Source organism: Phaenicophaeus curvirostris, chromosome 1 (assembly GCF_032191515.1).
Source record: "Phaenicophaeus curvirostris isolate KB17595 chromosome 1, BPBGC_Pcur_1.0, whole genome shotgun sequence".
NCBI lineage: Eukaryota > Metazoa > Chordata > Aves > Cuculiformes > Cuculidae > Phaenicophaeus > Phaenicophaeus curvirostris.
In genome coordinates, this window is record NC_091392.1 from 15022185 (window position 1) to 15040469 (window position 18285).

At 37.2% G+C, this 18285-nt stretch overlaps 1 protein-coding gene across 2 annotated transcripts in view; it reads right to left on the reverse strand.

The window, feature by feature from the left end:
• COG5 (component of oligomeric golgi complex 5) overlaps positions 1-18285 on the reverse strand; it is a 188329-nt gene that overhangs the window by 28894 nt on the left and 141150 nt on the right. For both annotated transcript variants that reach the window (XM_069883401.1, XM_069883410.1), the window contains exons 13-14: positions 17901-18062; positions 15898-15997 (exon numbers count right to left, since the gene is read on the reverse strand). In XM_069883401.1, the coding sequence (XP_069739502.1) occupies positions 15898-15997; positions 17901-18062 (262 nt within the window). The remainder of the gene's footprint in view (positions 1-15897; positions 15998-17900; positions 18063-18285) is intronic.

An 18285-nucleotide genomic window follows, 5' to 3' on the forward strand; every position in this document is an offset into this window, starting at 1 on the left:
TCCTTCCTGATATTTCTATTTGACAGACCTGACTGGTTTCAAGAATTCTGATTCACACTCTTACAGCTTCACAGATTTGTTAATAACAAAACCGTTGTGCAGAGAAACACCCTGTCCATCCCACTGACCAGCCTCCCAGACGCTATAACCCTTTTTCCCACACCTTTTCAAGAACTGTAAAGACTGTTCAACTGGGCTTTTGCACATTTACAACCACTAAACATAAAAGACACTACTAAGACAGTAAAATTTTAAAACCTAGTCACTTATATTTCAGTTCCTCAGAGCCTATAGTAAAGTTTTCACAATTTCTTTTTCTTAGACATTATGATATCATTAGATTGTGTCCCTTCTGCTGGTGAAAAAGCTCAACTGTAAGACCATTAACAAGTACAAACATAACCCTTCTGCAGCAACAAGCAACTCTTGCAGTCACCTACAGTGCAAACCAGCTTCACAGGCAAGGTCTAAAAATGCCTTAAAAAACCTAAACTTCCTAAAATTGTTTATCACAGTAAATTCCCTTAAATGAATCAATTTGAACTTCGACAGCTAAATGTACCGATCCCTTGTTTATCTTGAAATCACTGGTCTAAAACACAGAGGTCCAGAAAACTTGACTCCTGTAAGTAGCTATAGAAACTAGGTGGCCCAGGGCTCCCCAGGACCACTTCTCCTGAAGGTGTGCCACAGGAACACCCGGCACCTACGCGGGTGGCTGTGCCCAACCATCTACAGCAGAAGTCTCAGGTGGCCATTCTCAACTCTTCCTGTCACCACAATGATTTCTATGACCATGCCTTGAGGCATGAAGGTTCTGCACTGTCCAGCAAGATTAATCACTGGCATGTATCTGGATTTCAGGTAGTTATTCGTTACTCCAATATTCCAATGCCTCAGACTGAATTCTTGACATGTCTAATATCCATTGTACAATCAAGCATTCATGTAGGAAAATGCCATTATTGTATCTCTCCAGTTCCAACAAACCACACTTAAGGCCCATTTACTTTAGACACAAATCATCCCTCAATTTATTTCCTGTCACACCAGGTTTTATCAATGACTCACATTCATCACCCTCACTTATATACCGAGTACTTTTGAAGTTCTATGCTGGACACAGCTTACGTATTTAAGCCCAGTGGTATTTATCTGCTCACTGGAGGCTGTGCTGTGTTAAACAGATTAAGTAAAAAAAGAGTGAAGTCTAGCCACATCCACCCAGCTGAAAGACACGGTCCAAGAGCTTTCTTTTTGATGAGGGCACTAGAGACAAAATCTAATGCCTTTTTAATCAATTAGATCTACCCAGAACTGCAGAAGACCAGGAGGGTAAATTTATGCTGAGCAGAAATGGGGAGGACAGAAGGGGTGACTTCATCCCAAATCGGAATCTGTTTTGGGAAAAGAACAACTGATAGACAAAGCATAGCTGAAAGACCAGATCCCATCTCCGGGGAACCGTCAGTCACCCTGGGAGATAGTCTGGCTTGAGCCTGGTAGTTGAAAAGAAAACAGAGGAAAAGAAAGCATGCAGAACTCAGACCTGAATGAGCAGTAACAACAAGGACTGCAACTGTTCCACTTCACTGTATCTGTCTTTTAGTATAGCAACTGATTTCTTATGTGCGCCACTTTAGTTAGGTAAACTGTTCCTGCTTTTACCTCAAAGCCTGTCTATTATTTATAGCAATTTCACGAGCACTAGCAAGGCACAGGCCCCCCATTCCCCAGCAGGCAACAATTCTACAACAGATCAGTATAAACTCCTTGTGTCAATATGAGCGACCAGCACACTGGCGACACGAGATGCTAGTGAGGAAGAGAGAACAAGGCAGAGAACTCTCCCACCAGTGAATATGAGCTAGGACTTCTGTGGCAGGCATCCAGGCACTAAGACAAGGGCTGCGTCTTACAGTACCCTCAAGAATGTGAACGCGAGCTTTTGTGCCATGCAGCATTTCAAGAAAAATCAAAGGGCAGCTGTTAAACTAAAATGAGAAAGAAATACTGGAGATGCTGCCTTTCTGACATGCATATGAGGACACTCTGAGGTAGGAGGCTGAAATTTGCAGGTTCAATCTAGTAGCTGACTAGCTGGAGGAAGTTGCCTAGAGGACTGCTTTTTTAAAAAAAAAATCTAAATCAACAGAATATAACGACTACAGAGAAGGTTGGGTGGTTTCTTGAACCAAAAGGACACTTGTGGAAGCTGATACACAAAACGTATCACAAAGAGGAACAAGCTGATTCAAGGCCATCAGACTTGCTTCAACCTGACATGGTTGAGAAACTAAGCCATGATTGGCACTGTGCTCTCACCAAATCCAGAAGTTCTTCCGGAAAATAGTTTCTTTTAGTTTGTATCCTTCAGTACACTAATGTGGTTACACTGCTTCACCTGCAGAGATTGCAGGTGCCTCATATTGGGTTAGTAAATTGCCCAATGAAGAAAATTTGAGGAATGCTTCACCTGACCACATGCAGGAAACCAGAGAGGAGAGAAATAAGCACTTCTATTGAGTAAATCATCCAGCCTATTTTAGAGACCCCTGCTTTAGGGAGAGAGCATCCTGTATGCACCTATCTCCCTCCACTAACTGTAAAGGGAATTTAAAGCAGAACTGCAGATACACACAAGCAGCAGCCATTCTGCCTTAAGTTGTGTCAGATGAACTCTCATCCTATTAAAGTATTTGCACCCCTCTGCACAGAGATGCTTTGGAAATGTGTCTTGCAAATAATTAGATCAAGTGTTCTGGATTTTACAGTTTTCTGTGTTTAATACCTCAGAACAGACATGTAATTTGACAGCATGGATTTGATCTCACATGTTGAAACATGTGCTATGATAAGACGGCTTTGGGTTTAAATTCTTGTTTTCACCATGAAGCAACGAATGCAGAATTCAGATTAGAACGTCAATCAAATCATCTGTTCTCTCTCAGGTTATAAAAAACCACTGAGTTCATCTGTTTCTTGCAGAACAGCTCAGACTATTGATAGGTCTCTTCCTGCGATTTGTTTAGTGTTTCTAAGTGACTGAATTCCCCTCTTTCAACAGGCAGCAGAGACACCGATTTGTGAGCTGGTTTGCTACTGTTCTCTTCATAGACTAAACGTTTTGTGAAAAGACTCAGTTTCACGCAAAGCAGCTAAGACCTTGTGTGAATTCTTACTGACAATTTTGGAAAACTCTATTTATTTGACTACTCTAAAATTATCTCCGCAAACCCACTCTCTGAAGAGCAGGAAACAGCATCACGATTTAGGAAGAGTGCAGAGAAGATTTCAAATCAAAATAAGACAAAAGCATCGCCTCTCAACAAAGCATTTGATCTAACTGTAGGACCATGAGACTAATGTGTTTTAATAGCATGAATTGAATTTCAATTGTCAAGCTGACATTTTCAAGAATAACTGCATTCCTAATAGAGACAGCCGATGTGGCCATTCCTCTGGCAGAAAGCAATCAATCCACCTCGTACTTGGCCTCCTGCCTGATCATAACAACTTATTATAAAGCATAGAATCCATTTACAGAGTTTCTGAGTCAATAGGGCTTGGTCCTGGGACCTCTCCCATAATCCACAAATAACTGGGATGATTTACTATTAGGTTTAATGCTTTCCGTATGGCAGAAGGAGCCTTTTATAATCTCCTTCCACCAAAGATAAACAAATATTTACCAGAATCAGTTTGTTACTTTTTGTAAAAATATCATACCATTTAGCATAAAAATACGTTACAATCTGAACTCCACTTGCTATACTACTAATATATTAGCTACTTAGAGGACAACTTGCAAAAGAAGAGACATAATATAGAGGTTTGAAGCAGGATTTGAATGAATGTGTTGAGGCAAATAAGGTCCTTGACTGATGAGGATAAACTAAAATTAATGTTCTGCTTTAAAGAAAAAAATCAACTAAAACTTAGGAATATATCATAAATAAGGGTATATGTTCTTGGAACGACTTATAATTTTTCAAAGAAGAAATATTTCAAGATGTGAAGAAAGGAATAAGCTGTGAGTTCAGGTAATAACTTAAAATGTACATAAAAACATTCATATTACACCCTCAAGACATTCTTATAACTTTCAGAATAGCTATGTCTACGTCTATGTCTACATCTAGCTTCCTCAGAAAAATGACAATTTTGTGTTCTAGGAATAGAGAAAAGGAGCTCTACGGTGAAGGCATCCAAAATCTTATAGAAAAAAAAACAATTATTACTTTGGGAAGAAAAATTTGACGGGACTGTTAAGTCCCTGACCAAGAAAGAAGACAGACACCTGAAACCAGTTCCTTTCTGGAATCTCATAGAATCCTAAAACTGAAGCACTCAGAATCATTCTTGAAGTTACGAAAATTATGCCCTTTGTATTTGACATTTTTTCAGACTCAGGTTTACCCATCTAGCCCAAGTCTGAGGAGGATTTCAAGGACAACGTGTGTTGGTCCTGATACCTCTGACTGTGACAGTTTACTGATTTTTTTCATACTTGCCAAATTAATGACTGAATGATTAATCATATTTTATATGTCATTCCAATAGCTGTTGGTCCCAACTAGCTTATGTGAGTGCACCTCCAGAGACAAAGAGCAAATAAACATCTGAAATGCACGTGAGATGGGTCCAGCATGATAGGGCAATACTCATCTACACATAAAAAATATAATCAACTGATTTAATTGACATCTGCTTTTTTTTGCTATCAAGTTGAGGTGTTAATAGAGATTAGACTATTTCTACCTTGCAGAAGGTTATAAATAGCTTTACATTGTCCAACTTGCCTTAAGAGTTGTTCTAAAACTGCAAAATTCCAAAGCTTTTACCGTACCAACATACATTTAACCAAATCAGTTTCTGAATCATAGAATTTTATTTGGTATGAAATAACTTAGAGCATACTGCAGTAAAACACTATAAGGTTTGTGCAATCTTGCTCTTTTTCTGTTAGCAAAATTACATGATAGATCTAAAGAATTCTTTTAAACACTTTCCCAGCAAGATAAAATGAAGTACCTAGTACTCTCAAAATCAGCCTTTTATGCTTGGATGATTTTTTTCTGGAGTTTAGCCAGTAACTCTAAAAAAAAATAAAATAAAAATCACACTTTTATTATGTGAGTCACGATCTAACCAGTAAAAGACAACATGAGAATGAAGAAAATGTTTCATGAAGTTATTTTTTAATGCAACTTTCTCCTCTAAAATTTCAGTTCAATTTTTAAAAGTTTAAATGCTTTTTAAGTGACTTATCAGCTAGACATTCTTAAGTATTCTCTGACCAATATAAGTAGCTTCCTAATGACTGTTTTAACAAAACTCTTATCTTTCCATCAAAAAAAAATTACAAAACCTTAGCTGACTTTTTATTATTTTTAAATTAGACCTACTGCCATCTTTAGCTTTTGTTACTGTACAGTGAAATAGTAATTATTCTTAAACTATTTTAGCATATAATAGCCTCCCACACATTCTATTTAAATACCTATTAATGAATTCCTTTAACGTGCCAAATATTGAATTAATATTTTTGGGTTCCCTCACTTAAATAGAATAGGTTAGCATAGATACAAGTTTTTCAATGACAGTAGCACCATGTCTTCAAGGTACTGGTATAATATAATTAATTCATGTATCTCAATAAGATGTGGGAAAAATATAATCTTTCACATTACTTATACCATTGTAACTGACCCATTCTTTACATAAAACCTTTCCTGAAGTGTCATTTCACTACTGTTCTTGACAACTTGCGACCTTATTACACTTCATACTTCCATCCAAAGTTCACAATATTCGACATTTAGACAGGTCTAGATATGCTTCCCGGGAATTTGTCAGACAAATCTCATTGTTGGAATATGGCCTGAATAGTGATTCACTCGCAAATGAAAGCTCACAATTCATAATAATACCATCTAATACAAGACATGGATTAATTCTTATAAGATCACATAATAAAAAAGGCAATCAGAAATTCACTTTGTGTTACTACAATGAGAATTCATTATGCTTTTCAATTCAAAACCATCACTGGCCTCATAAACTCGCTGGAATTTAAATCCAGTGGCAAAATTCCAGTGCATGAACAGTATTTTCCCTTCACTGGAAGAATGTGATTCCAGGAAAACCTTTCTCTCTCACTCAACCCTGTTCTCCCCTACTTTGTTGAACTGTTCAGCTAGTTAAATTTAGCTGTGTCAGGTAAGAGGATGGGTGGACAAAAAAATAACAACGCAGATACCATAGTTAACGCCAGTAAACATGGTGATGCAACACACATCAGTTTTCTTACTAATATAGCATATTTCACTTGGGGAACTTGTAGAAATTAAATGAGCAAAACAATGCTTTGATTGGTGTAAGGTACATTTCTTCTTAGGAATATATATGACTAAACCCAATCCAACAAACGCTTTCCTGCATAAACGAAGTCCTAATTTCTTTCATTCCCCTAAGAAAAAAAACAGCATTATAGAACTCCTCAATCAACATCTTTCTTGCAACATTACAGATATTTTTTTCTTGTCACTAGGCAGACAGGGTCACAATCAATGGAAAACTTGTTTAGTCCAGCTTCTCTCTGCCTTTTCCTAGCCAACCACTAAGTACTGACAGAAAGGTTCAGCAAAAATTCCTATCTCTGCAAATACTCAGAAAAAAATAAGAACTGATGCTTCTCATCCAATTGTTTTATCATTGCAATATTTTAACTTTTAAATCCCATCTTCCTTTGCATTTCTGCTTTTCTTCAACAATTTCACTGATATTCCAATACAGTCTATGGGTCTCTGCATCAGTTATAACACTTTTAGATTCTGGACAAAAATATGCCATTCATATTGCTTGTCATCTAAATAACCGACTGAAAAGAGCTTTTGTATACCTTCTTTCCCCTGATGAAGCATGACAGACACTTCTACAAATGACATTATGAAAATTCCTTATAAAGACGCTCTTTCTCAGCTCGGAGATTAAGCTGGATGAATTGTTGCTTTTCTATTTCACCTGGCACTCCAGTATTTTCTTTCCTCATTCCTTTTATTGCAACAAGGTTTACAAACCAAGCAGAAGCATTAATAAATTACAGACTGTTTATAAAGAGTAAAAATATAAACCGAGATCACAGCACAATTAATTGTAATCTTAGGAAGAGAAATCCTGGCAGATCTGTGAAGCCATGGCATGACAGAATTACACTTTAAAACTGTATCACCAAAACCAAACAGCAAGCTATTTCCTATTAACTATCACGTATCAGATACACCATAAAACCACGAAGAAAGAAATCATTAAAAAATCAAGACTCATTTGCCACAATATCACAAACAGTTACGATGATAGAGTGGCTGTGCAGAAAGCTGAAATCTATTTTAAAACTCAGTAATTATAAACTAGTTTTTAAACATACTCAAAGGAAAAGATCAGCTTTTTTTTCAGAAAATCTGAATGACAAAAATAAATTTTCTAGTGTGGTCGGAGAAGAATACGGTCTGTCCTCTCAAAGCCTGCCTCTTCAAACTCAAAAAAATCTCCCGTATAACCTATTCCACCCCATTCTAAATGGCCAGGTAGTGGATCAGAGACATTTAATAGAGAGATATAATTCTGAATATCCACTAAAAGTGGAAAATGGAAAATATATTTATGGGTAACTATGAAAGATTCAAGCCACCTGAGCAGCACTAAATAACACAACAGTAGCTGATAATATAAGTAAAGCAGAATTTGGAATCTTGCACCTGCAAATCACAAGTTCAAATATAAAGTGGGTTGAAGGACGCTGAGAGGTAAACTGTTTGTCTCAGCTGCAGTCCTAGCGGAAAATGGGCATTTATTAAAATCTTTGTAATGTATATCACTGTGTGACAACCTTATTTGAAGCCTCAGAAAGGAGATCTGTGATTGAAAAGGTCTGAGAGAAGAGAAATTAATCTTTAAAAATTATTCCTATAGAGTAGAGACAGAGCACAACAGCAGGATAATGCACTGAGACATACAAGTTTTGTGGGCAATACTAAAAATAATTTAAGAAGAACTGCAGCAGGGCTGACTTTCCATTATACATATTTTGATGCTAACCTTATGTAATGCATTTGGTGCTGATCAGCATTACAAAGATCAGTGCTCTATATATATCTGAACATGACAGATAGATAGATGCTCCTCAGCCTGTATTTTCATCCATTACATTCACTAAAAATAGAATATTAAACTACAGAAGGGGTTGGTTGCACCAACATCAAAAAAGGTGTCACCTGAGCATGAAGAAACTCCTGAGAAGAGTTAATACCTAAGAGTTTCCTTGCACCCATCCAGCAGTATTTGGAGTTGCCAACTAGCCACAACGACACAAACAACTGTAGTCTTTTCCAGGACTAAAACTCTGTTAGAAGCACCAAATGCTATTTGAAAATAAATCAAGTACGGCTGACAACAATTACAGATAGAAAAACATGTTCAGGAAAGCGCGTCTTTTGAAACTCTGGCAATTTAAGAAAATCTTAAGCCCCAAAACCAAGTTGCTATAGAAGAAATCAGCAATTCCTAACTTTTGCCTTAGAGATTTATTTACATAAGAATTAAGAAAGTACGAATTCCAGATGCAAGAAAAAAAACTACTCCAATCTGTCAGCATTTTAAGCTTCCTCTTGAACAGATTTTGCATGTTGCACTCCTCAGTCTCATTCACATGTTTGGCTACACCCATAGCAGTGAATTAAACAGTGCCAGGAAAGGTTCCTGGATCAAGTTTTTGGCCTGAGCCAACAACTACTCTTCCAAATAATCTCCAGCCATGGCTCAGGAGATGTAATATCACAGAGAGGAAACATTCCCAGGCACCTTTTGCTGATGTGTTACCATTACATACCATGTTGGAGACTGAGAGAGTTCACAGCTAGGACAGAAAATTAAGTCCCGAGTGTCAGTCATAAACCATTACTGACCTTGTACTCTCAACTGAAAAAGGCAGACATTAACATACAACATCAGGGTGACAGTGTGGAACAATTTAATACACAGCCTTTCTGCAGAAAACCAGACACGTTTCACTGATCCTTGAAACAAGGCCAACACTAATCAGAACAAGCCTCAATGATACAAATTTGCCTTCAAACAGATGAGACCAAGCTCATTTACTCACTTACATTTACTGCTCTGAGGACAGTCATGTGTTTTTCTTTCCACACCCATACTCTGTTGCAAAAGCAAATCTAGAGCATGCGGGGACAAGGAGTAAGCAACTGGGATATATCAGCCGTTGACTCTGAAGGAAGGGTTGAAACAAGAATCGTCACACTTTTCTACTTACTATGCTCTTTTTTGATATTTACTGTCTTAAACAATAAGGCACAAAAAGTATCTGTCATGTTACTTCATCATTATGACAGATAATAATACTTTACAAGAACACAGACCCAGTTACGCTATTTTGTACCAGTTAACAGAAAAGTAGATCTCAGTAAAACCTCAGAACAAATAAAGTTTATAAATAATATATTAGTTTTAGTTGTAGAATTTTTTATGTCACAGTCCCTTTACATTTAATCATTAATCCAACTAAATATTCAGAGTTGCTTTACAACATCTGAAATCCAGTTTCATCATTGCATTAAAAAACAGTATCAGGCTAAATCAAAGCTTCTCAGTTACTTCCCAAGAACCTTTTTGTACTTAGCACAGTACCTGTATATTGTTGCTCATATCGCTGCTCTATTACTCAGCAACTGGTGCACATTCTAAAACCATATATAACATTACATAACTCATATTTACTGAAGTAAATGTAAATAAATCTCAATATACTACTGAGATCCATGATAGTGAGAAAGAGGCTGCCTACTCTCTATCACAGCTATGAACTGATGCTGTCTTCAAAACGACCCAGAATCTAAAAACCTCATTCATCAAAGAAAATCCATACAAATTCCTTTGTGTCCCTAGCGTTGGGAACAGAATAGAATCATAGAATGGTTTGGGTTGGTAACAACAATTTCTCTCTCACTTTGTCTTTTGGTGTGTTGCTGGTACCAGAGGTCTGCACTATATGAATCAATGTCGTCCTGTGCTTTGAGGATATGGGACGATTATTTGAACCTTGGTGTAGGGACTCTGATCTTTGAGATTAGAGTCACCTTTGAAACATCTTCTCTTTAATCACAAAATTCACTTCCATTACTTGATCTTTAGCATTTTAACTTTGAAATACACAAAATACACCAACTGTCACTTTATGTTTTTTTAAGAAGAGGAAGAGTTCTTCAAAGTACCAGGAAGGACTGTGCTCTCTCTACAGTGCTTAAAAATTTCCAAGTGGATTTTACTAGATAAACCTGATAACCAGAGCAACTCACAACCACTGCCCAGGGTAAGATCCTGATGAGAAGCTGAGCCACTACCATGAGTTGTGGGCAAAGGACAGACTAGTAGCTTTCCCAGAGCACTGCCCACAGCCTGTATTTTGGGCCTCCACCGCATTCATCTACTTTTGGAAGATGTATAACACAAGTCCAACCACGTTTAGGTAAGGGAATAAAAAAACAATTCAAATTCTCTATTCCCTACCTCCCTCATTACACCCACTCTCCTTCTCCATCTTCTGAGTGTTTCCTCTTTACAATTGCTTACAAGCCTGACAGTGGGAAAGATCTCCATTATATCAGCTGTCTGCAGCCTCTTGTCTGTTGGAAACATCCCTTTTTTTAGACAAACTTCTCATAAAATACAATATTCCATATGTAGGAACCTCTCCAATTATAGGCAATCACAGCTCCCACTCATTTTAGCCTTACCTACCCCAACCTTAGGATAAATCTGTCTAGTGTAACTTGGCCATGCAGATTCTTGCTTTGTCTGTGCTTCACGCAGACATGAACTTGCTCTGTTTGTGCTCCATGCTGAATGAGACTGCTGTACAAGGCTGAGCTGGTCGCCCTGCCGTGGAGTGGAGGTAGAGTGTGCCCTGCCATCTGGGAGCACAGCAGAGTGAGTTTGTGTTTGCCTAAATGAGGTAAGCATCCCATTACACGTCCACATATCAAAATGTTTTTAAGAGTTTGATCCACCAGACGTTGCCAGCATAATCACCCCCATCTGCTCTGAAAAGCAAGTGGGCTACCTGATTTTTACAATCCTGCCTCTGCAAATTACTCTTTGCTTGTTTATTGGCCAAAAGATACCAGGCCACTTTGTCTCTGACAGTGATGTCTGATGGTGGGAGGAGGCAGCAAGACAAGGAGGGATTGCTGTGGGACTCTGATTGCAATTAATAAAGATAGTCTGACAGGATGACTGTAACTCTAGGGAGAAAAGTAGTAGAGGTCTCCAGGTTCAAAAAGTACGAGAACTGCATCTTCTCTAAACAACTGCATTTTCATGTTCACAGCACAACACATTTCATCTATGTGCACTTGGTGGGTGTGTTAGTGTATTTCAATCCACCCACATGCCAAGCTGAACAGAAATAGCACAAAAGTAAGAGAACATACAGTACTTACATTTCTACTCACAATATATGAGGTAACTGAAATCACTCTAAAAGCAGAAAGAATGCAACAAAACCCCCATCGACAAATATTATTTTAAATAGCCCTGTGCTGGGAAGGGAATAGACTAGATGACCAAATAGGGCTCTTTCATCTTCAATCTCTGTAACAACAATGGATCTTGCGATTTATTTTCCCGCTTGTTGGCAAAAGTACACATCTTGTAACTTTCAGAGCTTTTAACCCCCAATGCTTCATGACTTTTCTCCACAAGAGATCCAGTTCTAAGTATTAATAAAGCAAATAGCTCTATCAACAGGCAGACCAAAACACAGCAACTGCAAAGTTGCAACAAAGAGATTTTTAATCATGAAAGAAATCACTACATTTCATGTGCATTTAAAATGCAGCTCAGTAAATGACAAAAGTAGGGGCAAAACAGATTTGTCTTATTTCCAATCAACAGGTGACTACAGTTTTCATTATTTTACACAAAAATGAGAAATCTGACTTAAAGTAGCATATGAACAATAATCAAATGTGAATTTAAAATACTTCTGCAATTAATGGGGCATCTTTTCCAAAAATGGACAGCAAAAATCTCTTCACTTCTTAATATGGAAGACTAATGCAGAGTATTACCCTAGAGAAGTGGTCTCCAAAGCAAGGTGCATGCACCACAGGGGTTACACAAGACAATCCACTGGGGTGCAGGAAAAAAAATACTACATGTATACTACTATTTACAAAAGACCAATATACACATAATAGAGGTGCATGCTCAAAAAATTTCTACTGATAGGAATGCATGACCAAAAACTTTTATAGACCACTGCTCCACAGGATACTGCCATGCAATTACTGCTGCCATGTCAAAGGCAGCTAATGCAGATGTTGGTGAGATATAAGCTCTCTTACGTCTCTTCCCAACTATCAGTTACACAAAGGGGGGAACATATCTCTAGGAGGCACATTTGTGACCTCCTGTCTTTTGTTAAGCAGCATGGATTCTTAAAAAAACCCAAATTACTACTTCTTCTTTGTTTTCAGGAAATGCAACTTAGTGGTTTCTCACAAATCACTTTCTTCCACTGTACTTCTTATCAGCATTTGATGAAAGAGCTTATTTTCCTTATGTGGCCAGTTAAACAAGAGCACATGTTAAATGTGTCAATCATGACAGGCAACTTAAAGTATTTGTAAAGGGGAATGGGCGACTAATCTGGAAAACTCTTAAATCAAGGAGAAAGGTTCATGGCTAATGAGCAAAATCTGGTTCAGTGAGCAGAATTATGTTTAAAAGCAAGCAATGGATTACAATGAGCAAATACAGAAGAGGAAGATTTCGCTCAATAATCAGATTTGTTAATCTCACTTCCAATCTGGAATGAGAAGGATGTAGAAATAGTGACTAAACAGAAATCTCACAGTGTCTGTAATCATTATGAAGAAGTTTGGGCTGCCTGATTCCGGGAAAATGTGAACAAGACGATAATAACAGCACAGAGAAAATATATCAGGTATCCTACCTCAGCATCACCTAACAAAACACGGGATGACCGGTGAAGTTGAAAGGTAATACTCTTAAATTAACAGAAATATTTCTTTAAATTTAGTGCAATGTATAATTATCCCTTCAAACTTTGTATAGCAAGAACATCTGCAACTGCACTGAGTGAAATTAGGACAATAAATCTGAACACTTCATGGAATACGCTAACCACATCAAGAATCAGGAAGGGCTTAGATAAAGATTCACTCAACAGCAGAATACATCTACCTACTGCTCACAAAGGGTTATTTATATCTTCTCTGAAGTCATTTGAACTGGATAACACAAGAATAGCTCTAAGGCACAGCAACAGCTAGTTCTTGATGTGGGGAAAGCTGAAACCAAAAGCCAGCAGTGTATGAAGTCACAAGTAACACAAACGTTTTGGATTCACAGGAAGAGGCCATATTTTCTTACTTGTTTTTACTTTAGTACTGTGTGTACAGACTGCAAGGTGCTACTCTTAATCAAAGGTAAAATCTTTCAGTCTTGAATAACATTTTTCTTGGGTTTTTTTCCTGTCTGAAGCTAACTGGAGAAACAGTGATGAAATCTTAGTAAACTGCAATTCCTTTTTTTGTGCAATTGAATAAATAAATCCTTGAAATCAGACTATCTCAACATTTTTAGGACTGCACATTTCAGTTCTTCATCATTCAAATTTACCTGTAATATTACAAAAAAAAAATTACTCTTAAACCCCACCCCCTTCCTTCATTCTGAGATTCTTTTATTTAATTTCAATTTGGAAGAGAACTCAATTTATTAATTCCTCCAGGAAATTAAATTCTCATCTTTAGCACTATCAGAAATAAAGCATCTGAGCAGAAATGTTACATGGTCACCCTTCTCAGCTTTAGGAAGCTATCCTCGGAGGCTGGATTGCGAGACTGAATGAAGATTGCATTCTTGGCTACACCATTAAAACATAATGAAACAGCCTGATACAGCTCTGTTTCTACATGTGGTACAAGGACCAATCTGTTTGCCCCAAAACAGGTACAAAACCCAAAAATGTTAAGAAGTTCTGGATTATAGTCACAGGGCTGGCACACACGGCACAGGACAAGTGGGAGAGCTATGGCCTTCTGGAGATGCAGCTGGAGGCTAGGCATATTTTAGCGCTTTAAAGGTGGTACTATACGCTGTGCAATATATTGTTGATATTGTTTTGAAAATTTAGAGGTATATTCTTGAAGGACATTAACATTCACTCTGCCAGTTTGACTAATTCGGTCACTTGGTTTTTCAAAGTTTCAGGTTTTATTTTCAAATTATTTCAAGTAATTGTCAAATTCAAGAATTTCAAGGGCTCAAATTCCCTCTTTACTCCTACATTCTTTTAGTTTAAGGTCAGCTAATACAAAGTCACAACTCATAAACATGTCATCTTATTTCTACATAACCTTTTTTTCAGCGTTTCTAAAGAATTTGCCAGCTGGCTGATCACAAGATGATATACAGTTCTGAACAAGCCACTGGCCAGATTCAAACTCTAGATTATGAGCACAACAAACTCTGGTGTTTTCACAGTTACATCTGATAAGTCTTTTTTCCTGTGGAATGGCACTATTTGACACTACTCTTCATGATAAATAGTGACACAAGTGTAATATTTTTTATTCATGATGACCCTTAAAACCTACAAAAACTCCTGATTTCCTTTGTGACCAAATTTCGTTCTGAAATTATGAAGCCATGATTCAGTTTCTTTAAAGGAAGAGCCAACTTAAGAACTAATGCTCTAATTACATAACAAACTAATGTAAAAATATATTTTTATTTTAAAATCTTAAATATCTTTTACGACCTTCATGACTGCTTCACCTATGTTTCTCTTCCAAGTTTGCAGACTTTCAAAATAATTCATCCAACAGACATGGCAAACAGGGCACATGTTATTGAATTTCAGTTTTTTAAAAGCTATTCAGAGACAGCAGGTGTCTAAAAGGTGAACAGAATCCCTACTAACTTCATTGCTACAATGTTCTGTAGCCAACTGTTGAAAATAAATGTTAGCAAGTATCTTTTTTTTAAATAAACCATATAGTAAATTAATGTCATATGAGTCCCGGTTTGTTTCAGAATTAATCTTGTTTAAATGAAAATCTTGTTTACAAATGCAAGTAGTTAGTCATTTCTTGTGGGTCTGCATATTGCAAAAATTAATTTTCTTCTCTTCATAAGGAAAGCATTAAAATTTCAGCAACAAACTTCATGAGAAAATTGTTGATCTTAAAAATTATTTTTTCATACAATGACAACATTCACTGTACTATCCACTGGCTTTTAGGGGATCATTATCCAAATGATAAGGCTTTGGGGTTCCTTCCTCATTTCACTTCAACATTAGATAACAGCGCATGGCATGTGATGAAGCATTTGACAAATGTAAACAAATCAAAGGCCAGTTAAATACATTGCAAATAATAAATATATGGAAAAAATGCCCCAATTTTGTTGCAAATAGTGGAAAAATATAATTGAATTGTCCAGATTTTAATACTATACAGGTGATCTATCATGTAACTGATGGAATATCAAACATTGGTAAACATTAAACTGAATTGAATTGTCTTAATTTTACTTAACAACAGCTACAATTTTTATTTTTTTAAATTAATACAGCAAATTCAATCTGGAGTCATACAAATTTTAGAGCTTTCAATAGACTGTGGTTATCTGAAGGCAGAATTTAACTGAAAATGTTTCCAAATACAAAAGAAATCCACTTTGAAGGTTTTGTCTATCTAGATTGTTTTACTGTTATGCTTTACATCTAAAAACCCAGAACACTGTACATGAAAAGCTGTAAGTTTTTAGAAATTTAAAATTACTTACAAGCTGCTCGGACTTTACACCGTAGAGCTGAATGGTCTTTGCCACATTTTTTGCCACAGCTAAACTCAGGTCTGTATCAACAGCAGCCACATTCAGCTCGCTGGAAGTAAAGATTACAAATCTTAATTAACAACCGAACAGTACTGTATTTAATCGACAAAGAGTTAACCATGAATACAGTCAGGTGGCATGTTAATTTAGAGAGAGTAACACATATCACCAAGCCTTTCTAACCACTGTAATTCAGTTTACAATTTAACAAGTCATTTGGGAATTTTATGAGCAATGTTCCTATTCTAGTAAAAATGAGCAAAGTTTAGGAATGACACTTCAGTATGAAATCACTATCAGTAAGCCATTCAAAAATATTGACTGCAATTAACTACATTCAAGCTCTGGCAGCAGCCTTCAAACATTACAGGTGAATACACAGTCATTCAACTCTGGAATTACATGAGCTGTGCAGAAATACCCAGGGGAGGCCTTAGCTTGACAAAACTAATAAGCTGTGTTTTAGGCAATCTTTTATAGTAACAGAGGCCCCAGAGGAATGACAGGGAACAAACGGAAGAAGGAAGAGACTTCTAAATCACTTCTAGCATTTCTTTTTCACAGAACCCTCCAGACTTCCATCAGCTGGGTCTGCACTCATAAATGCTCTACTGAAAACAGACAAGCGCAAGGACCACCATGCTGCTAGTGATGAGATTAACTTCTCCCAACAACTGAGGAGACACTAGGCACCCTGACATAGGAATAACCTCCTCCAAGAACTCTGTAGGGCCTCACACATCGTTAGCTAAAGGCCACTATGGAAAACTGAAATGTCCTAATTTTCAAGATTTTCCCTTCTCTTCTGCAAGGAGCAAATTAACATCAATAACGAGACCAACAGGCATGTTCTGAGCAGCTGTAACTCCCTGTCACGAGTACAGTGTCAGTACTCAATATTACACACACACACATAAACATGCTACAAATACTGCTCATCATTTTCAGACTGTATTAAACAGAATGGTCCTTTCCAAAACCTTATTAGGGAAAGTACACTACTGGTAATTTAAGTATCTCATTTTACAAATTCTATCTAGAATAGTTGCCTGATATTATCCTGCTCTAACAGAGTATTTACATCAGGTATTATCACTTGCAGCCAAGCAACTATCATCCTCCCTTCTGACACAGAATAATTCACATCAAACATTTACAAAATTTCAAGTTATTCCAGAAAAACAAAATACAGAAAATAAATAATACAATTATAAGCATGTAAATTATATGTTATAATAAATTATAAATAATAATAAAGAGGTGATTATCCTGCTGTTTTCAATGTTGGTACAACCTCATCTTGAATATTGTGTGCAGTTCTAGGTCTCACAATTTAAGAAGGATGCGAAGGTCCTTGAACACATCCAGAAGAGGGCAACAAAGCTGGTAAGAGGGCTGGAAGGAATGCCCTACAAGGGCTTGTCTAGTTTGGAAGAAAGGAGCCTGAAGGGCAACTTCATTGCTCTCTGTATCTTTCTGAGGAGGGGAGTTGGAAAGGGAGGGAGATGCTCATCATTTCTCCCTGGGATTCAGTGACAGGACATGTAGGAAGGACTCAAAGCTGTATCAGCGGAAGGTTAGACTTGATGTTAGGAAGCATTTCTTTACCAAGAGGGTGGTCAAACACTACAACAGAGGTGGTCAACATCCCAAGCCTGTCAGCATTTAAGAGGCATTTGGACAATGCCCTTAACAACACAGTTTAACTCTTGGTCAGCCCTGAAGGGGTCAGGCAATTGGACTGGATGATGGCTGTAGGTGTGGCGTGGCATTCCCTTCCATTCCATCACATCCCAAATCCTGACTTAATTTTTACACTAACCAGTTTTATAACTAAACAGTATTCAATCTTTTACCGCTAAGGGAATCTCATTTCCAAAATTGTAACTTATAAGAAAAAACATGTTGAAGATCACATTTTGCAATACATACCAAAAAAGGTACGTGCATACCTGGCAATAGTTTTAATGATGCTGTCAAGTTCGTCAGAAGAAGGAGGATTCCGACCTCCGGGAGGGAAGACAAGGTTGATAGGGTCAAAGAGTCGAGATAAGGATTTTGACAAATAAGCAGCTTCATATTGTTGCAGTGAATCTTTCAAGGCCTTTTCTGGACTGTGGGTATAAGACAAAATTACTGCATTTTAAATTAAAATACATAACTGCATTGAATCTTTCCAGATCATAAAGACTTCACAGTATTGAACCTGATTTTATTTTCTGCTCTTTAAAAGATTCTGATATTGTGCAACACCTTGCTTTTCACTTGAACCACATAACTAGTCAGGGAGCTATACTCTGTGGTTCAATACAGCTCTTGGCACTATCTGTAAGATCT